The sequence below is a fragment of the Pieris rapae genome, chromosome 24 (assembly GCF_905147795.1).
Source record: "Pieris rapae chromosome 24, ilPieRapa1.1, whole genome shotgun sequence".
In the NCBI taxonomy this organism is placed as follows: domain Eukaryota; kingdom Metazoa; phylum Arthropoda; class Insecta; order Lepidoptera; family Pieridae; genus Pieris; species Pieris rapae.
The window spans coordinates 3064658-3087408 of record NC_059532.1 but is presented as its reverse complement, the minus strand read 5'-3'; the positions used below and the strand labels follow the sequence as shown (position 1 = coordinate 3087408).

General features: G+C 32.9%; 1 protein-coding gene across 2 annotated transcripts; it reads right to left on the bottom strand.

Annotated features, from left to right (window-relative positions):
- Positions 1-27: 27 nt before the first annotated feature.
- Positions 28-21935, bottom strand: LOC111001681 (UDP-glucosyltransferase 2). 2 transcript variants are annotated; one of them, XM_045633826.1, is made up of 11 exons: positions 21841-21862; positions 21645-21670; positions 12476-12616; positions 11536-11626; positions 10754-10916; positions 9545-9739; positions 9005-9224; positions 2565-2784; positions 1900-2119; positions 992-1095; positions 28-190 (listed from the first exon to the last, which is right to left on the bottom strand). In XM_045633826.1, exons 3-11 carry the CDS (start codon positions 12614-12616, stop codon positions 33-35), a joined length of 1512 nt encoding a protein of 503 aa, XP_045489782.1. In that variant the 5' UTR covers positions 21645-21670; positions 21841-21862; the 3' UTR covers positions 28-32. The 2 variants fall into 2 exon arrangements, with proteins under 2 accessions (XP_045489782.1, XP_045489781.1); XM_045633825.1 differs by lacking the exon at positions 21645-21670 and having other exon boundaries at positions 21815-21935.
- Positions 21936-22751: the final 816 nt, after the last annotated feature.

Sequence of the window (22751 nt, the reverse complement as noted above, 5' to 3'; positions counted from 1 at the left end):
TATATTTATTTATTTATTTATTTAACATAAATTTAGTCATATTTCCTCTTACTAATTTTTGGTGCACTAAACATTTTCCTAATAACACTATATATTATGTACAATACAATACATATAAACAATAATTGGTCCAACATTAAATATTCGTACCACTGATATTGCTTGATAACTGATCGGAGATGAAGGGCACCTGAAAATAATTAAATATTTATGAAATATACGCTAAGTAAAAAAAAACCTATGTTGTCAGCAAGCTTACATAAAAATAAGTAATCCAAATATAATTGTATTAGAATAATGACGAAAAAATCGGTTGTCTGTAAAGTCGGTTTACTGACGATACTTGAACTTGACAACGTCATAAGAAAATACTGATGGAATGGTTGCATTTTTCAAAAGACAATTTTTAATTTATTTGTTTGATAGATGTTTTGTATGGATATAAAGGAGGTAAATGGAAATCACAATTGAATTGATCAATAGGAGAGAGACAGATGTCGAACGCTGCCGAGCGCGGATGTATTATGTATTAATTAAAAGCATAGACAATATGTGGATAATATGTGTAAAAAAGTAAATAATTACTGTTGACGTAATCAGCAAATAAGAAAATCAAATAAAACCTATAGTGCCTATGTACCTAATACTTGAACAGCTCTTCTCAAGAAATATTTAAAAAGCTTATTCCTTCCGCATGCAGGAACAATTTTTATCTAGGATAGCTTACATCTCAATTTATAGCCGCAATATTATTTTATTGCAAATATTTGTTTATTATTACAACCAAAAAAGTTACTTATTTTGCGTACCCTGCTTAAACTATTAAAGATAGAACCATAAAATGTTCTAAGTAATTGTAGATCTTATAAATATCTACAAAAAAGTCCGCGACACACTATACCTATCTATGTCGAGTGAGGCACAATAATATATGATATACATGGCAAAAGGACGTTTGCCAGCTAGTATATAATAAAAAATTATTCGTTACCTTTAGTCTCGATTGCCATTTCTATATAATGTGTAATTAAATCTGAGGGCTTGTTCGGACGATTTCTGAATAATTTAGATATTTCCTTGGCTTTCTTGTAGTAGCTGAAAAAAAAAAGGTTATTGAGTCTGGCAAGAATTTAGGATGCTAAATGGGTGAAGCAATATGTATGTATGTAGTCTTAAACTCAAAATAATTTTAATGATATAGGTAAACAAGTACTTATGAACGTCAAAAAAATAATAATTGTTAATTTACATTGACAAGTTCGCAAGTCAATGGCATAGAACGTGCAAGAAGAACTGGTAAGAAACTTTCCGCCACTCTTTTTAATCGCGTTTAATAAGTTTTGATTTATACAAATTTGAACTGGAGCAAATCAAGATAAGGATTATTTAAATAATCGTCAAATATATAAATAGCTAATATAAATAGATTTATTGATTAATTTAACGAGAGTTTTGAATTCGTTCAGTGGTAAGTTTATTAATGAACCTAACATTTATTATTACTTTTAGTACTTTCATAAAATCATAGATTAAGTTCAGCTAATCTGTAACAAGACATTGACATTAGGTGCCGGCTATTTCGCCGGAGAGCAAGTAGCTATAATACCTAAAAAAAACGATATTAATGCACCGTGTGTTGCCACCAAAAAAAATTATACATTCATTACATACATTTAAATTTGTAATTTTAATTTAAGTTGAAAACCTTAATACAAAGTAATTGTCAAATCAATTCTTTTTTCGCCCATGGCGCAGACTTTCGACCAAACCGCCTTTCGTAGAATTTGTCCATTAATTATTGTCAAATCAAATCATTAATAGTTTACACATAGACTATTACATAAAGAATGTCGGCATGTAATTGTGACTCTGTGCAATGTATCAATAAATAAAACTTACCTGTCATTCCTAAGCATTTCCTCCAACGCAACTTTTACCGCCGGCGCCATTTCCGGTGAGTATTTCACCCGTAATGCATGCCCCGCTTCGACGCTTCTAACAGCATTATGCGGTTGGTCGGCGAACACCGGTATCGCTAATATTGGTATGCCATAGTGTATTGACTCCATTGTGCTCAATAATCCACCATGGGTGATGAAGACCTTAATGTTTGGATGAGCTGTAAGGAGAAAACAACGTGAATTTATCCGCGATTTTGATGATTATCGTCCTAGATTATATAAAACTAGATTCATTACTGTTGAAACTATCTGAGTAGTTAGAACACTAGGTCCTACTACAAAATGAATACGTTTATAAGCTATTGGATAGATATTATAGCGGGCTTTGAGCACGGCGACCGAATCAAGAAATTCCGTAACGAAAATAATTATAATTGCATGAGCTCATTATAAAGTTAATGTAATCTATATATAAAATTCTCGTGTTGTTGTTAGTTCCCATACTCCTTCCAATCGGCTCGACCGATTCTTATGAAATTTATTATGCAAATTCAGTAGGTCTATGTGGTTGCCCACTGAAGTATTTCCGAAACGAGGCCAAAGCTAGTCAAGCTCTTTTGCCAAAATAAAATAAACTGTAAATAAATATAGTTAAACTCTCACCAAGTATACTAGATTGTGGCATCCATGGCCTCACATGAACATTCTTTGGTAGACCATCAATTTTCTCGTCGATCTTCCATAAAACGGTTTGCTTCAGACTTCCGAAGACTTGGATGAGTTCTTTTTTGGTATTCCCTTTGAAGGCAGATGCCTTCAGCACGGAACCCAGGCTGAAGTAGATGACACCTTGGGGTGAAGCATCCAATATTTGTTTCAGATCCTGTTTCGGTATAAAACAATAAAAAAATTAGTCACCCTACATAAAAGTCTGGGCTCCAGATTTCTGATCATTTCTGTGAATGTAATGTAATGTAATGGTGAATGTGATTTTATTTTATTCTTACTTATGTAACTTAAATAACGTTGTGGTTTATGAGATTTTCTTTTGAATTATTGTATGTAAAGGGAGGATAAAACTTGCTGAGTTTCTTGCCCGTTCTTCTCAGAACAAGACCTCCTCCTGCGAACGGATGGCGTAGTGTTGCTCTTTCGCGAATTTTGTAAACGTTTTTGACATTCATAAGCATGCGTTAAGTCGCATCTAAACTGAATAAATAAATTTTGATTTCATTTCATTTCTATGACATTTACACCGCCGATTGAACCTACGATCTCAAACCAAAACTGCTCATTTAAATAAATCTTTAAAAAAATATTTTGACCAAAGACGTAAAATGTACGTAGATTACATAATGTTATATGAGCTGTCTGTGTATTGCATCTTCAGCTATAACAGGGACAGCTACGTGAGCCAACTCAGCATTTGGTCAATGTTCAAATGAAATCTGAATCCAACCAAAACGCGTAATATTGGCGAATATTGTGTTCGTACACATGGAATAATTGTGAATATCTTAAATTTATTTGCTAGTTATGCTGGTGTTCGAAATTAATTAAGTGCAACCAATATTTGAAGTGAAGCTTTTTTAGGCGCATGAGAGTAAAATGTTTACGGATGCAAGGCAATAATAATATTAGCGTCACGAAGATGTGCAGCGTTATTGTTCAAGAAAAGGGAGAGAGCGATTGAGACCGAGCGAGAAAGAACAGGCGAATTATTTTATAGAAATTATATTTTTTTAAATTAAAATTTCGTAAAGAGAATTTATGAAATATTATTATTTTATATTTTATGCAAAATAATTTCATCAAGTATCAAATGACAAAGTATAAATTAAGAAAAATAATAATTTATAATTTGTATTAATTTGCGACACTTCTAACATTTTAATGACAATTAAATTCCTAACATATCTTTCTTTTGCTCTCCCTCTCAGTCTCGGAAATCTAAAGTTTTAGACCTGTATAAATATATACAAGACTTAAAAATTTGTTGCTAGATGCCTACCAAATACAGTTTGTAACATTAATTATGTTAAATTACCATTAATAATTATAATTAATGTATCGATAATTAGTAATTATTTAATAATAACCTCACGTTAACTAAATCTTCATTTATATCTTATCGCATCAAAAACCCCAATCAGTTCATATAAGCCATGGCATTCGCACACGTTCTACTTTATTTAACATTAATTGTATTTTGTGACAGCGCCCGGATATTAGCCGTTTTCCCAGCGCCATGTTACAGCCACCAGCTGGTTTTCCGACCACTGACATTGGAGCTGGCAAGACAGGGACATCACGTAACAGTGATAACCCCGTTTCCAGCGTTCCAGAACGGAACAACGCCGAAAAACATCACAGAAATCGACATAGGGAGTTGTATAGAGAAATTGATGCAGAAAGCGCTCGTCGACGATATGAAAGACGCGAAGGATATTTATTCGCAGCAGGTGATCGCGTTTGATGCAGCGAAGAATGTGTTTGACATATTAATGACGGAGTTGAGGGATTTCCTAAACAGCGGACAGGTGTTTGATCTCCTTTTGGGTGAGGCTTGCGCGCGCTTCACCGTGGTGTTTTCGGAGATTTTCAAAGCGCCGTTTGTTCAAGTCAGTTCTTTTGGCGGCACTTTTGACACGTTCAGTATAGTCGGTGCCCCGCTGCATCCACTGCTGTATCCACTTGCCGTTCGTGAGAAATTCAAGAATTTAACTGTCATAGACAAATTGAGCGAATTATATAAACATTATCGGTTGGTGAAGCTGTATTATGAGGTGGAGGCTGCGGAGAACGAAGTAGCGAGACGGCATTTGGGGAAGGAGTTTCCAACCATGGGAGAGTTGATGAAGAATATTGAAATAATCCTTTTGAACGTGCATCCTGTTTGGGACTCCAACCGCCCGGTTCCACCTAATCTTATTTATTTGGGAGGCCTGCATTTGCAAAAGGAAAAGGATCTTTCTAAGGTAAATCAATCTTTGACCTTTATTTATGGAAATCTATAATGTTGGAGTTGTGGTCCAACGACCTTTATGAGGTCGATCGAACCCGGCTGTGCCCGGGTGACTGACAGTATTTCTATGTGTGCTTAACACATTCGTACAGTGAAGGAAAACATCGTGAAGAAATTGGCTGTCAAACCAAAACGTCATCGTGTCTGACAAAGAAAGCCGATCACTTACTTGTCTATTAAAAAAATATTAGAATACAGAAGTCTGCGGCGAAGACTGAAATGGTTGTAAGATATTTTTTTTTATGAAACTCAATTGTTAAACGGAGCAATTATTTTGGAGTTTTCTATTTCAGATAATCAAATCAAATCAAATCGTTTATTTGCTAGAATAGTCTTACAATTAGTTACATAAATTACAAAAATCCGCCACATATAAATAGGCATGCAAATGTCATCTTATATTTTATTTATTTATTTATCTATTTATTTATTTACATAAATACATTTATTATCCTTTCAGACATGTATGTATATATATGTACTTCTGTTCATGTTCTTATTTTGTTTATTCATTGTTTATTCATTGGTTATTAAACATATTATATACAAACGTATACAAATAGATAATCAGATTAGACTTAAAGTATAAAGTGATAAATAGATAAAATGGAATTGCGTCCGGCGAGTCTAGGTATCACTTAACATCAGGTGAGCCTCCTGCCCGTTTGCCCCCTGTTCTATAAAAAAAAGGTATCATTTCTATAGATATCAGACATCATATCTAGAGGTATCAGTTTAGACCACGCCGGGATAGTTACGTATTTACGAATTTGTTTTCATTCGTTGTTTTTCTCTATGTCTAACCAAATCTTTAAAATTTAGATGTATCTGTCACTGTCATAAATATTCATTTAATTATTAATTAATCTCAAGATTAACTAATTAAGACTATATTTAATTATAGCATTAGTAAATTAATAATGTAGAGGTAGGCATCGAGGCAAATTGACGAACATATTTTGTTAAGTATATTAAAATGACAATTATACTAAAGATGGAATACATATAAAATGGTACAAACATTTATAATAATAATAATTTATTTATTTTTCTCCCTTAAACATTAACAATAATAATTCATTCATAAAGGTAAATGTTATAATAATAGTTAGTAAGTAATACCTGATTCGGATGTGATGTGTGATGATGTGTCAGGGTTTACATGTGAATGTATGGTGTAGTCATGATGCAGGTTATTTCGGGCTTTGTATATTCTTAATACTATTTTTTTATATATAAAAAATACTTCTTAAGCACATTCTGCGACAGCTTAAACAAGTCCTAAATGGTCGTTGAATGTTTTTTTTTTTTACAATATGTTACATTAGAAAGCTGTGGTTTGTATTGTAACCATAGTAGTCTTGTTTATGTCTAAGACATGTCGGTTTCCTCACGATGTTTTCCTTCAACGAGCAAATGTTAAATACGCACATAGAAAGTCCATTGGTGAAAGCCGAGAATCGAACCTACGCCCTCAGCTATGAGAGTCGCACGCTGAAGCCACTAGGCCAACCCTGCTCACCAAATGTAATCATTTACCAAAAGTAATAGTTTGTTATTTGTGTAGCACTCCCGATTAATTTACAGGAATTGAAAGCCGACCTGGACGCGACAAAAGGGGTGATTTACATGAGCTTTGGAAGCACTATTCGATCATCTATCTTAAGTCAAGAGAAAGTTGAAATGCTCCTTAATGTCTTGGCACAAATGCCGTATACAATCTTCTGGAAATGGGACTCGAATGTGAAGAATGCACCGAGTAACGTTATTGTGAGGAAGTGGTTTCCTCAGGCTGATTTATTAAGTATGTATATTAACTTACACATTTACAATCACACACTTACTCATGCACTCACACATTAACACCCATACACTTACTCATGCACTCAGGTGTGATGATAACGGTTCAAAAAAGAAAAATAAAAATGAATCGGTTCAAAAAAATAGGTTAAATAACGTCATTATTTTAAGTAATTAAGTTTGTTTATGGAAGAGCTGGGAACCCTGACACACAGGTATTTTTTAATTAAAAGGGTTTCCAAATCTTACACTTTGAAAAGAAAATGTACTTAAAATGAATAAAGCCTTTTTATTATTATTATTTTTAAATAAAACTTCTTTAATAAATAAAGTATTCGCGTCGTCTCAGAATGTCTGATGGTTAGGAGGAGATCGCCATTAATATTTAGTTAGCGAAAACTAACCTCTCAAAAAGACACAATACCATGGAAGTAATTAGTAAACTGCATAATAACAGACGTTTTTACTTAACTTGGAGGCAGCGATGCCAACTAAAGAATAAAGTAAACTAATTAAAGTTAATTCGATATATTGTTCGCGATATTTAAATATTTGTTATTTATGCATTAGAACAATTGAGTAAGTAAATATTAAGATTTACCTTTTTGTACGTAAAACATATAAAATACGAAGCATTTTATATTTTATTGCCCTCAAATCTTTTTAGTAGCAACACTTATGAATTGTCAGAATTCGGAGAAAAGAAAAATCAGAGTTTTGGCGCCAATTAAAATCTTTAAATAATAATACGCAATTCCTAACACTTATTTTAATAATAATGTTATTACTTTGTTCTGCATGTTCAAGTCAAAGGGCAGCCATTAATTATGTAAGTGCAATAAATGTTAACTTTGTTTGACAAATGACACAAATAGAATGATAAAACTTTGATTTATCGCGTCCGTTACTATGGTTACCATGGACTCCGTAACCATGGCAACACATACAGTAGATATCTCTAACGTCAGTTTGGCATTGCGTTAGTTTTATTTTTTAAGGATGAAATGGGCCTAATGTTAAGTGATACCGCCCATGATCATACCAAGAGGCTAGTTAAAATAAAGTCGCAAATGTAATTTTTTTATTGACGTTCTTAATTTTTTTTTATTTCAGGACACCCGAAAATAAAGCTGTTTATCACGCAAGGCGGGCTTCAGTCCATCGATGAAGCTATAGATGCTGGAGTGCCAATGGTGGGAGTACCCATACTCTGGGACCAATGGTACAATGTCGATAAAATTGTGGAATTAGAAATCGGAGTTATGTGTGACATTCGTACATCCACTAAAGACGACTTTAAGAATGCTATTGAGACAGTTCTTAACAATACAAGGTAATTTTAGGCGAGTTAGCCGATACTATGCGCTAGGACTGCCAAATGTCAAAACCAGTACGTTTAATTGACATGCGAGAATCATTATTAATTTTAATTCAAAGTGTCTGTGGTTTGCATACCCATAGACGGAAGAATAATAAGAAGATAATTATTATTATTATTTGTTGCTATGCCTTGATTTTTATTACTAATGCTATTTTCAGATATAAAACAAACATAGAGAAACTTCGTGATGTGATAAATGACCAGCCACAAACGTCACTGCAGAAAGCAATATGGTGGATAGAGCACGTCATACGCCATAAAGGCGCGAAATATTTGAAATCGCCCGCGTTCGATATGACCGTCACAGACTACTTCGAAGTTTATTTAGTATTGTTAATGATTGCTGTCTGTTTAATTATATTATTACTTTTAACGTTAGTCATTAAATACTCGTTTAATATACTATGTAATAAAAAAATTAAGAAAGATTAAATAGTGATTTTATTCATATTTATATTTTATACTTCTTAAAAAAATATATAAAAAATATGTACTACGCAACAAAAGCTTAAGGGTGGGACTCGTAAGATGTTTCCCCAATGGAATGTATTAGGAATATTATTAGAGAAGTGGTTAGGCCAGTCCTTTTGCGAGTTTTGCAGCAAATATGTATGTCGGAGCAGTAGAGCTGTTATCAGCTGCCATTTCCATAAGTTAAATTAGTTCAAAATAGTTATATTCTTTATTTGATTTGTCATCATACATTAAATTCAAATCAAATTAACAGACTTTTTTATATGTAAAAATCCGATCGAGCAAATGTTAAATGCGCACATAGAAAGAAACTTCATTGGTGAACAGGCGGGGATCGAACCTACGACCTCAAATATGAGAGTCGCACGCTGAAACCACTAGGCCAACTCTCAAAGTTAAACATGCTTCAAGTTAAAACCTTACCTCAGGTAATTCTGGTATGTTAGCATCGATGTGATATCCAGCTATTTCTACGACATTCGGCGGTATACTTCTAGCTGTTGAGAAAGAGGGATGGCTGTCCGAGAGCAGGATAGATACATTTCTGTGAATTTCCCCGAATGGCGGTAATGAAATTCCTCTGGCTGCCGCTAGAGGGCCAAAGAGTTCTTCGTAATCCGACTTGAACACTTGGTATGACTTCCTAAAAAACATTTCGGTCAAGAAAATATTTAGGCAGTGTTAAATTAGAACTGTTATATTTGACAGCAGATTAGGAGTAGACAAATTCTCATTTATTCCCGGGAGGCAAAAAAATTTACATCAATTTTCCTAAAAAACTTTGAAGTTCGCAAGCCCTCTAGAATCGAGAGTGTCCATGGGCGGCGGTATCACTTAACATCAGGTGAGCCTCCTGCCCGTTTGCCCCCTGTTCTATAAAAAAAATGATATGCTCTTCTTGAAAGCTCCAAAGTACGGAAGGTGCCTCAAAAAGCGATGCAGTTTGAGTCTTATCTGACTTACCACTCCTCTATCATCATCATGCCGTAAACCATGGTGCTCTTCAAGCGATGCCAAAATGTCATGGGAATAGGATACTCCGTGTGTATACTTGGTATAATTGGCAGTGACCTCACAGCATCGACGAGTTGTTCAACATGATAATTGAGGACATTTCCACTTAGAACAATCCATGGAACTTGTTGGACCACTGCGTAGCTAAAATCGATTAAAAAAAATGCAATGCAATGGTAACTACCATATAAGATTTTTCATCACAAAACAGTTGTCCTTATATAAATTACGTTTTTGAACAATTAAAAAAATAAATAAACAAAAAATCTTCTAATAGTGACTATTTTTTTTTGTTTTAACTAATCTAAATAAAAAAACACTTGTCTACAACGTAAAACGAATTGTTAACAATATTTTTGAAAAAATAAACAAAAAATCTTTTCAGTATCTATTTTTTTGTGTTTTAACTAATCTAAATAAAAAAACACTTGTCTACAACGTAAAACGAATTTTTAACAATATTTTTGAAAAAAAAAAACAAAGAATCTTCTAACAGTGACTATTTATTTGTGTTTTAACTAATCTAAATAAAAAAAAAACAGTTGTCTACATCGTAAAACGCAGTTATGAACTATATTTTTGATAAATCAATAAAACATCTATGTGTTTTAACTATGAGGAATATCTATTTGGATGAAAGAAGTGTTTTCACTCCAAACTACAGAGACTGCATCTCTTATAACTGATTCACGACCCATGACACTCGGAGTCTTAGTGAGGGGGCTGCTACTATTATGTATAATAAAGCTTTTCTGTATGTATTTCTTTATTATATATATCGCCGTTGATCTAACGTAAAAAAACATATCCGTCTTGAAACAAAGAAAATAAGAACAAAGAAAAGAGAAAAGAAAAAAGATAAGCGTAAAAACCAAATCACTTAACATCAGGTGAGCCTCCTGCCCGTTTACCCCCGTTACTTAAAAAAAAATCGACATCCTTTTGGAAATACCAAAACGTTTATTTTACTGAGCTATTATATCGAGTGAGTAATATCAACTTTCTTATTCAAGTCAAGTTCAAGTGAGTACAAATGCTTCATTCCGATTTATAGAAATTCTAATCTGGCTGCGAGCGGCTAAGAGCGGACTGGTAGAAAATTTTAATATTTTTGGCTCGCAGAACCTAAGAGCAGGAATTCCTACCACCACCACTCACCCTGCGTCAATATCTGTAAAGAACCATTCAGTCACGACGGCATCCAACTGTTCTTTCACCAGCACCTCTTGTATCGCCGGTTTTTTTATTGTTGCAAGTGCCAAATCCCTGGCTAATTTTATGACATCTCCAATATCGACATTAGGATCTGACATGTCAATATCTGGAAAGCAGTAAAGTGCCATTAATATATTTTTAATGCTTTACAACTAGCGTTTCCGAAATAACTGCACTTAAGGTCCTAAATGGACAAACATCAAGAGGTAGACCAAAGGAAAAATGGATTGATGAAATAAAAAGACAAGTTGGTGGAAGCTGGATCACCAATGCAAAAGACAGACAGACGTGGAGCAAAATGGAGGAGGCCTTTACTATTTTTTTGTGTTTTAACTAATCTAAATAAAAAAAAAACAGTTGTATACATCGTAAAACTCATTTTTGAAAAAATAAACAAAAAATCTTCTAACAGTGACTATTTATTTGCGTTTTAACTGATCTAAATTAAAAAAAACAGTTGTCTACATCGTAAAACAAATTTTTGAAAAAATAAACAAAAAAAACTTCTAACAGTGACAAAGCAAAAGACAGACAGATGTGGAGCAAAATGGAGGAGGCCTTTACCCGTAGATCTAGATCGATAGATAGAACTAACATCAACTAAAAAAATACTGTACAAAAAAATAATTATAATTGCATAAGTTAATAAAAAATACTATGCGGCAGTGCTCGATACAAAACTATTTTTGAAATTAATTGTTAAATAATATACGAAAATGACTCACTTTCTAAAAATTCATTGTGACTGCTCAAATCCAATAACGTGATGTTATCATGTTTCTTCACAGCCTCCGGGAATGGTGTCGCGAATAGGATCTAAAAAATAATATTTGATTTTTATTCTAATAACATTTTTCATTCAAATACTCTATTGGACAGAAATGGCACCCTTTTTAAAAAAACAAAAAATGTTTTTTAAGTGTGCGTTATTATGAAGAGTTAATTTTTACTATTAATAAAAACTTTATTCATGACAAATAGATTGTGGCAATCTATTTGTCTTTTTTTTTTATGAGGTGGAAATGCACGTATGCATCAAGAATATCGAACTTGACGCGGGGATTGTGGGCCTGGATCTACACTCAAAACCCTCTGCTATTCAGAGGGGTAGCGAGACCCTACCCACTAAAACCACCTCAGCCCATCACACGCCATTAAGATGGGCCCTCGGGGTTCGCTAGGCATTCTACCCGGGCTTATATCCGACATAGAGAGCTAATCATGACCTGCGGTTCCGGGCTACTCGAGGTCGTGCCCCCAACCTTAAAATCTATTTGTCTAATCTATCCCATACTAAGCCCCGGTGGATAACGAAACTGGTCGATAGTTTCAACGGCTGTAGGTTCTAAAAAATCACCTTCTATGTACATTAGCGAGAACGCTGTAAGTGTATGCTGCCGGATTGTGGAGCGCAAGTGGCTTCTTACTCTTTTAACTGCTGAAAAAGACCTTTGCAGCTGCAGTTGGTACTCATCTTTTATGGTAACTGTAGTTTGATTTTTTCGAGTTTTTGACAGATTTTTTGTACAGTCGAATCAAATTTAGATACTGAAATCTGTCATCTGCTTGATCTAGTTGAATTATGAAGGGGATGATGCATAGGATCTATATCAATTGAAAATCAGATTATAGTGTAACCGTGCTGATAAAGTCTGTTAGATGTACCTTATGACCAGCTTTGAGCAGGGGTTGCACCACACCATTGACCAAGTGGAAGTGACTCTTCGACGGAACCATATGGATGCAGAGGATCTTGTAACTTACCGCAGAAGTTACAAGAAGGAGTAGAAGATACAGTTGCTTCATCTGAAAATAGAATATGAGATTTAAAAAAAACATTTACAGTTATACTTCTATTGGCCCGTTAGGGAAAAATGAGGTGAGTAAAATTTTACGATGCGCGCGCGTACTGTCATATAAGCCGGCAACCGCACACCGTCACAATAAACCGACTCCCTGAAGCTGGCATAGTCAACAATCAACATTAAAAAAAATTCTTTATTTATGTCGAATTTATTTTTGTGATTTTTAAATAGACTTTAATTAACTAGATAATGCGTTATAATAAATTTTTCAATGTGTTAAATACCTTTATGTCAGTGTCGTTCCTTCTACAAACGTAGAATGAGTCAAAAGATAAAATTTTAAAAGACTTTTATCTTATTACACCGAAGAAGTATTCATACATTCCTACATAAGTACTATAATATATTGTGATGTATCAAACATTGCATGACATTGAACTTGTACACAATGGCAAATATTATGGCCATATACTCTAGGAGTTGTGCTTAGTATATAGGTTTTAGCTGGACCAAAACGTAATTTATATTATTAAAAGCAATGATAACATTATTTAAGTAATCTATGGTAAACTATAAACAAGTAATCTAAATAAATATATGCAATAAGAGCAATTCAATAGTGGCAACTCACACTTTACAAAGTGTATTTTGGCTATGAATAAAACTATTCAGGTCTATTATTGTATTGTTAGTATACACGTTCCTCACATATTTACAAATAAAGAAACCGTAAAACCGTACATTAAAGAATAATAATAAAGTAAATAAAACAGTGTGTGAGCGAACGGACTGTTAAATATGTACTTTGTTGTATGTACAACCACTCAAAGTATTCAAACACTTAAGATATAATAATATGTATGTTGAGAGAAGTGGAAATATTTTACATACAAAACAAAGTTATTGGAACCTCTTGGCAATGGGAGACTTCCATTCAAATTATCTTTTATATAATGTATATAACGTAATGGTATGTGATATACAAGTAAAATCTAAATAAAATGTAGATTTCCTATAAATAATTCATATTTATATTATATTGACGCCTTTTCCGGTACTGTCAAAGTCGTATCATTTATATAAAAAAAGAAATTAAAACGGAACAAAATTAAATTTATAAATATTAAAAGAAATCAGTGTTCAGCGTGCGACTCTCATACCTGAGGTCGTAGGTTCGATCCCCGGCTGTGCACCTCCACTTTCTTTCTATGTGCGCATTTAACATTTGCTCGAACGGTGAAGGAAAACATCGTAAGGGGACCGACATGTCTTAGACCCAAAAAGTCGACTACGTGTGTCAGGCACTGGAGGCTGATCACCTATTTACCTAAGAAGGTTGTAGCGCCACTGATTTATTTATTTTTAAAAGAAATTAGTAAAGGTAGTTTTATATGGAGAAGATTGGATACGAAACTCCATATTTACTTCATTAAATCTAACTCTATTGAAGATCTAGAATAAAAATAAACTAAAATAAAATAGGCGCATGATGTTATAAAAAACCAAATACTCTATATATTATTTAAAAATATTGTAACTATAAATTAACATTATTCTTTTAAAAAAGAAATGTTATGATTTATTGATTTGAAATATGTTTCTTTTACAATCGCATGCCGCTTAGCACATTGGCACAAGAAAAATAAAATACAAGATTTAATATGACAAGCACTTGTAATATTGAATTATAAAAAATATATTTTATTATACCTAGTATAATATGCATAGTTAATAGTAATGTGGTGAACCACAATTTATCTGTTCACCAGGAACTATCCAATCTCCTATCCTATCCAAACTATCCAAATATAAAAAATTAATATACCTATCTTTATATCTTTTATTTAATTTTTTCTCTTTGATCACTGCTGTGTTGTGTACTTATGTGTGTGTGTTTTGTTAGTAATAAATGATATGTCTATGACTATGTCAATGTCAATGCTATGTTCACGCAAAACAACAAATTTCATAATTATTTAATCACTAGGATACAAAAAAGTTGTTATACATAAAGTTTTTAGTATCTTATATATAAAATTCTTGTGTCACGGTAAGTAACCGAACTCCTCCGAAACGGCTCGACCGATTCTCATGAAATTTTGTGTGCGTATTGGGTAGGTCTGAGAATCGAACAACATTTATTTTTCATCCCCCTAAATGTGAAGGGTGGTCCACCCCTAATTTTTTTTATTTATTTTTTAGACAAAATTTTTCGTTTTTATTTTTTTACGATACACCTAAATTTTCACCCCTCTACAATCATCCCTTATGTTTTTTTTGTTAATTATAAACTTTAATTTTTTGGCACAAAAACATGGCACATTTAAAGAAACACATTTAAAGAAAACACTTTTTGAGATTGAAGCTATGTATTAAATTAAACTTATAATTATTTAAACATAATTTAAAATTTCGTCACATGTCAACGCAACGTCGGATAAATTCACAGTAGCGATAAACAGTAGAACAATATTTAAAGAACATTTAAATCTTGTTAAATGTTCTTTTGAAATTCAATTTTACAACCGCGCTACTAATTGACACACAAGATGGCGGATAATCATCAACTGTTTTATTATTATTTACAAAATTCAGATGATATTACGGTTTATTTTTAAATTTACGTAATAAAAATATACTGAATTTAGTCGGAGACAATAATTTTATTTATTTTAGAGCATTTTATCGATAGCTTGCATGTTACACAATAGCTTAATCAGCTAAGAAGTGTTTTATTTACTTATAAAACTAGGAAGGAAGTTTAAAATATATAGTTATGTCAAATTCCTTTCACTGAAATCGTAACTTTAATATCGAGCACTAGCCACTAAGTGACTTCAGACATTTAAATATGAATCAAATTTTATTAAGTACTAGCTGAACTGGCAAACGTCGTTTTGCCATGTATATCATTTATGCCTCACTCGACATAGATAGGTATAGTGTGTCGCGGACTTTTTTGTAGATATTTATAAGATCTACAATTACTTAGAACATTTTATGGCTCTATCTTTAATAGTTTAGGCAGGGTACGCAAAATAAGTAACTTTTTTGGTTGATTTTTTACACCTTGTGTCCGAAAAACCCTAATATCTTACGGAACCCTATTTTTGTTCAAAATTAAATATAGACTATATTACTCGTGGATAATGTAGCTTTCGAATGGTGAAAGAATTTTTAAAATCGGTCCAGTAGTTTATGAGCCTATTCATTACAATCAAACAAAGTTTTCCTCTTTATAATATTAGTGTAGATAATTGGCGCCATATTGTGACTGTGACCGTTGCGCAGAAGACGAAAATTGGGTGTCCTGGGGTAGCGGGGAGCGGGGCGGAGGAGCATTACATCCGTTTTGCTTCCCGCGCGTTTAATGTACGTCAACTAACATCTGTTCCATATGCGTTAATTGACTTGTTATTACTTTTAATTGTTTATTATAATTATTTCATGTTAATTATTTATTATTATAAATTGTTTATGTAGTTTGTGGAGGTGAAGAAATATACTGTTTTAATAAGAAATATACGAACGCACGCAACTATGCATATCTATGATTCTTACTTTTAGTATTTGTCGATTGATTGATTTATTACAACCAATTAAAAGTGTTATTCAGGAAGCTTAGGAATGCTCAGTCACTGAGATCTTTATAATAAATATTTGCTGACACAAATTTTTATTAACGCCCGAACCCAATATTTAATCCATAATCCAGATCAGCCCGTGCTAGTCGATCGATCACCTATTTGCATTCCAATAACGAAACCCTACGAAGATAATCCATTTTTGGCGACGGATAGAATACAATCTCTTCGCTCTTAACACTCATATTTGATAATCAATATAAACCAAATAAAGTAAATAAAACCGTACAAATATATTAAAATATACATGTCTATGTTTATAACATATCAAATAGCTTTTTAATTATTTTTAAAAATAGTGTAAGTTAATATCTTACGATAGGTTATCGAGTTGGACATTCATTTTCATACAAAGGTCTATAACCTACCCGATCCTACCATGGTTAGCTTGTATCGACAGATGGCTATTACAATCCGTCGACTGGTTATAGGCACACTTTTATCAATATTTGAATTAAGATGTCTCAGTCAATCTGAGTTGGTCAAAAATGGATTGAGATAGGTTATTGGGTTTGGCGTCACCAGACCGCCAGAAAATCGTCATAATAATCAGATAAAAAACTGTTTGTCACGATGACTTCACAACTACAGATACGAGGTGGCCTTGGCGCTGGCCTTAATATATTTTTAATAGGCAAATAGGTGATCAGCCTGCCTGACAATGACTTCTGAGTATCTGGCCGGATTGATCATAATATTTTCGATTTTTTGTATGCCATGTTAATGTATTGGAGTAATCTGAATATTGTTAAATAAATTACAATTTAATATTATGTATTTTGATATCAGTATTGAAGGACTAATTATTTTTATTATTATTATATCAAGATTAGCTAGCAGCTGGTAATTACACACTTACTCATGTACTCAGGCGTTTTGATAACAGTTGAAAAATAAATAAAATAATGTAATTATTTTAAGGAATTAACGAATTTCTTTGAATTATGACTTATTTGAATTAATTTTCTGTTTATTCATTTTTCATTGTTTTTTTAGCTAAATTAAATTAGAAATACTATTATTTTTAGGTTTTATAAACCATTTTCTAACTAAGTAAATATAATTGGCACAAATCAAATGAAACAAAATGTGGCGATTGGCAGAGACTTTTTTTATAGAACAGGGGGCAAACGGGCAGGAGGCTCACCTGATGTTAAGTGATACCGCCGCCCAGGGACACTCAACGCCTCGCGAGTGTGTTGCCGGCCTTTTAAGAAATGGTACCCTCTTTTCTTGAAGGACCCTAAGTCTAATTAGTTCGGAAATACTTCAGTGAGCAGCGATAAAATATTTTAATAATTTATTGATTAAATTGAAACTATAAGTAATAAAATATGTTCTTTGTATTTCAAACTCAAATAGGGAAAATTGTAATTTAGTCAAATATAAATCAAGATATGGTTTAATTGTAAATGATTTTATGTATCAATAAATAGTCATGTATAAGGCATAATCTGATTAGATTAATAACTACAGTGTCAGATAGTAACAACTGGTTTAAGTGTTTGAATAAAACTAAGATATTGATTTATAATCTTAATACATATAAATTATGTGTCACAATGTTTGTCCGCGATGGACTCCTAAACTACCGAACCGATATCAATGAAATTTGCACACCGTGTGCAGTTTAATCTAACTTAAAAGATAGGATAGCTTACACCTCAATTTATACCAGCAATATTTTATTACAAATATTTGTTTCTAACAGATGGCACTGTGTTAAAAGTACCAATGTTTCACATAAGCTATATACCTTTCAGATAAGTTTCTCTACCGTTTCCCTTGAATTACTACTATATAATATAACAAAAACCTTAGCCACAGCAACGCTTGGCTGAGTCTGCTAGTTTTTTATATGTTACGGTGGCGACTGACATAGAATATTCGCTCGATGAGAGCAGTAGTTTATGAGCCTATTCATTACAAACAAACAAACAAACAAAGTTTTCTCTTTATAATATTAGTGTAGATTTACAATCGCAATGCGAGGAAATTCTTACGCCGACAGAATTTGGTATCTGTGACGAAACCATTCAATATTATTTTTATCAATTTTAAATTATTATTATCATGACAATGTAGGTTAAAAATTCCTTCCTTATCGGTTTGTCATACGCTTAGATTTGTTCTGTTTTATACTGGTGAGTCACCATTTGTTAGTCGTTTAAATTTTTTTGTACATACAACTATCAAATATATTTTGTGTAGATAAGCATAGATGGCGCTGATATTAAATTAACAGTAGCTAAGCGTGCGACATTGGGGTCGTGCTCGTATCACGTGATCCGTGAACCAATGAACTAATGGAAACCCGAGTTACACGAAGCAAGTATTTTAAGCTAGGATAGCAAGCTAGTACTGTGCTGGCTTGCTGACCTGACTTGGAACATGCTAGTTCTGTTTACATGAGGGTAGGATTATTTTATGTCAGTACTATTGAAGTGACTGAGATGATCACACGTCCAAAATGAACTGCATGCGAAAACACTATTCGACTGAATGAATTACTTTGAAAACTCTGCCAGATTACACCATATGAACTAGAAGGAGAGTTACAAAAACTGTCTGTCTGTCACTTTATTTAATTCGCCACGATTTTTTTGTAGTGCTGAATCACTTTTAGATAAGTTTTTATAACTTTGAAGTTAGTTCCACAGACATTCATCACGGTACAGTTATTCAAACTATAAATTAATAGCCATTTATTATTTACAGATGGCGCCGTGTTAAAAGTACCAACGTTTCACATAAGTTACCATTTCCCTTGAATAGTTTACTACTATGTAACATACAAAAACCACACAGAAACGCTTGACCAAGTCTGCTAGTATAGAATAAAAATTGAATTATTATCGAATCCTTTATGATTTAAAGCATCCGATGACCCAGCACTATATTATATTATTTTTTGTATCGATTGGAAATCAAACGTGCTTTTATTAATCGTATAAAGTGAGTTTACAATTGTCTTATCTGACTTTACTGATTTGGTATCAATAAACTTCATATAAACAAACAATTATAGATAACATAAAATGATTTTTAATACATGTCATAAATAATTAAATCGTTCGATAAAAAGCCCAGCAAATACTTCAATCTCTTAACTGTTTAATCTATAAGGACCTCTCGATTAACTAAAACATTACTGGCAAGGGGACTTAGACAAGACGATTTAACAGTAATATAAAACTTGAAAACTAAATTTGTATGAAAATTTGTCGACACTGTCATTTTCATACAAAGAAAATTTTCGACTTTCTACATACACTTAAGCATAAAAATGAGCAGTGTTAGCCTAGTGGCTTCAGCGTGTGACTCTCTTACATGAGGTCGTAGGTTCGATCCCGGGCTGTACACCAATGGATTTTCTTTCTCTGTGCGCATTTAACATTTGCTCGAACGGTGAAGGAAAACATCGTGAGGAAACCGACATGTCTTAGACCCAAAAAGTCGACGACGTGTGTCAGGCACTGGAGACTGATCACCTACTTGCCTATTAGATTTAAAAATGATCTTGAAACAGATTCAAAAATCTGAGGCAAGGACCTAAAGAGGTAAAATGCGTACTTATCTAAAACAAAAAAAAACATGTCAAAAGTTATATTATTTGTTAGTTAGTTAGAAAATTGTAATTTTGTATGTTTTTTTTTTGTTTCGTCTGTAAAATGTATTATTATTGTTCACTCGTGTCAATTTAGGCTCACCTTTTAAGGAGTGTTTTTATAAATAATAAATAAATTAATAACGCTTTTAGAAGTGCCTTTTACACCGGGTAAAGAGCAATTTTTTTACGGATGAAACGCAATAATAATAATATAAGCGTCACTAATAATAATAATAATATTATATGTACAGCGTTTTTGTCTAAGAAAAGAAGAAAAGGATGACAATTATGTCGCATAACGTCCTGTGATGACACGCAGATTTTTTATTTATTTATATTCTCATTAGCACGTATGCAGTGTGTTAACAGTGGGAATATCACTACATAGTATAAAACAAAGTCGCTTTTTCTGTCCCTATGTCCCTTTGTATGCTTAAATCTTTGAAAATACGCAACGGATTTCGATGCGGTTTTTTTACTAGATAGAGTGATTCAAGAGGAAGGTTTATATGTATAATAACATCCAGTAAATAGTGGAGAAGTACTGTTATTTTTGAGGTTTCTAATGTGATGTCGTAAATAATTACATTTTTTCCGCTTACATTGCAAACGCAGGCTGAACCCTACGAGTTTTATCAAAATTATAATGTACTAAGTATTGTACACATTGAAAAGGTATACAGAAAAGTCCGTGATGGTATATGTCTATATGGTATATGTGGCGTATATTATCGGAGCTTTCCAGCGACGGAAATAACAATACATAATAAAAACCTGCTTTTTCATCAGCATTGCACCCGTATGAAGCTGGGGCGGGCCACTAGTATAGTATATATAATAGCAGTGGGCATATGTATATAGTAATAATTAATTTACAAAGAAGTTTCTCTAGTGTACTTATTTTATTAGAGTAAGTTATTTTGATAGTAACACATAATAAAAACAATAAATATATGAATGATATCATCGTCAATAAAACCACAGATCTGAAAAATATCCTTCAATTGGTCTCCTAAATAGAAAAACAAACTTTTTCCTGTATGTACATGTATTACTCTAATTACTTAAAACATCAAAATTCTATACAAAGTCTAATTTTGTTTTAATCCATGCCACCTTCGGGTGTTTTTTTTCGAAACCTTCCAATACAGGATGGTACGGGGGCGGACTGTATAGCCCTCTACTTGCTGCTCAAAGCCGATGGGAATAGACGGTCAAACAAAAACGAAAGTTAAAAAAATATCACAGTGCAAATAGACTGCCGCAATGAAGACTGAACTTTGTGAACAATTTAAATGCAATAAATCTTAATAAAGCAAATATTTATTATACCTTAAATATATTTTAACAACAAGGAATTATTAGAACGATAACAAACGTAGATTTATCAACTGAATGTTTCCGTATTATTTACGAAATCGTTCTTCCGGGATCGTCGTATTAATATTTATTAAAACAAGTGAGCAGTGTTGGCCTAGTAGCTTCAGCGTGCGTCTCTCATACCTGAGGTCGTAGGTTCGATCCCCGGCTGTGCACCGATGGACTTTCTTTCTATGTGCGCATTTAACATTTGCTCGAACGGTGAAGGAAAACATCGTGAGGAAATCGACATGTCTTATACCCAAAAAGTCGAGGACTTGTATTTAAAAAAATAACAACAGATCCAGAAATCTGAGGCCAAGACCTTAAGAGGTGTAGCGCCAATGAATTATTATTATTAAAATAAGTTAGCGATTTCAAATTTAAATCACGAACAAGGCGGAAAAGTGACTTACGTTTCAAAATAGGTCCGAGCACTAATTTAAGTAGATACCTGCGATTTTAAATTTAAAAATCGAACAAGGCGGAAAAATGACTTACGTTTCAAAATAGGTCCGAGCACTAAAATAAGTAGATAGATGCGATTTCAAATTTAAAAATCGAACAAGGCGGAAAAATGACTTACGTTTCAAAATAGGTCCGAGCACTAATTTAAAATTGGAACGCGTTCATCTCACACGCTCGTCTCTAAACAACTAATATAAATAGAGTCTGTAATCAGTCAAGATACAGGAATCTAATCTTAATAACACTGGACGTTCAGTTCAAAATCACATAATTAATATATTTTTTTCCTTGTATATTGCACAATGATTTCAATTTTGGTAACTCACGCGATTCACCCAGTATGCGGCTTATTTATTTGCTAGGCACTCATACAATATAAAAAAAATATAGAATTTAATATGACAAGCATTTATAGGAAAACAAGCACAAAGTGTGAGGAATATCCAGACCTAACTCCACGATAGAAAATGTTTTAAATTCCGACCAGTGAACATAATACACCATTCTTTCATATACAGTGTACACTCCTCGTAGCATCTCTCGATTTAACGACGAATTGAATTGACTTGATTGGTTTAGCTCAGTGATTCTCAACCCCCGTTCTGCGGCACTTTTGTGTGCCGTCAAATTTCAAAAGTGTGCCGCCAAATCTTCGATATATATAATGATGACGTTACTATTATTTAATTGTATCAAATATTGTTTTTTATTATTAGCTTGATTTAATCCTGTGTTTAACGTTAAATTATATTAAAGCATATATTAGTTTATTTTACATGTTTTTTAAGATGCAAATAATTTTTATATTTTTCTTAGGGTCTGTTTCACGATGTCCGGATAAGTTCCAAATAAGCTATTTATTACTTATTTGTAGGATTAACAGTATTTTTGCGTTTCATGACTGTCGGATAGCGCGATTTGTCATAAAAAGTGAAGTATCTTATTCGGAACTTTTATCTTTCGAATAATTTATGTGTTGCATAGCTATTTGGCACTTTATCCATACATTGTGAAACAGGCCCTTAGTGTGCCGCGAAATTTTAAACTCGTTTAAT

Bases quoted from the DNA above. Each gene is read 5' to 3' on its own strand.
- LOC111001681 (XM_045633825.1), bottom strand. From the start codon at position 12,616: ATGAAGCAACTGTATCTTCTACTCCTTCTTGTAACTTCTGCGGTAAGT. The intron at 9,225-9,544 runs GTAAGTCAGATA...AATGTTTTTTAG, and splicing joins ATGATGATGATAGAGGAGTG to GAAGTCATACCAAGTGTTCA. The intron at 2,785-9,004 runs GTAAGGTTTTAA...ATACCGAAACAG, and splicing joins ACATACCAGAATTACCTGAG to GATCTGAAACAAATATTGGA.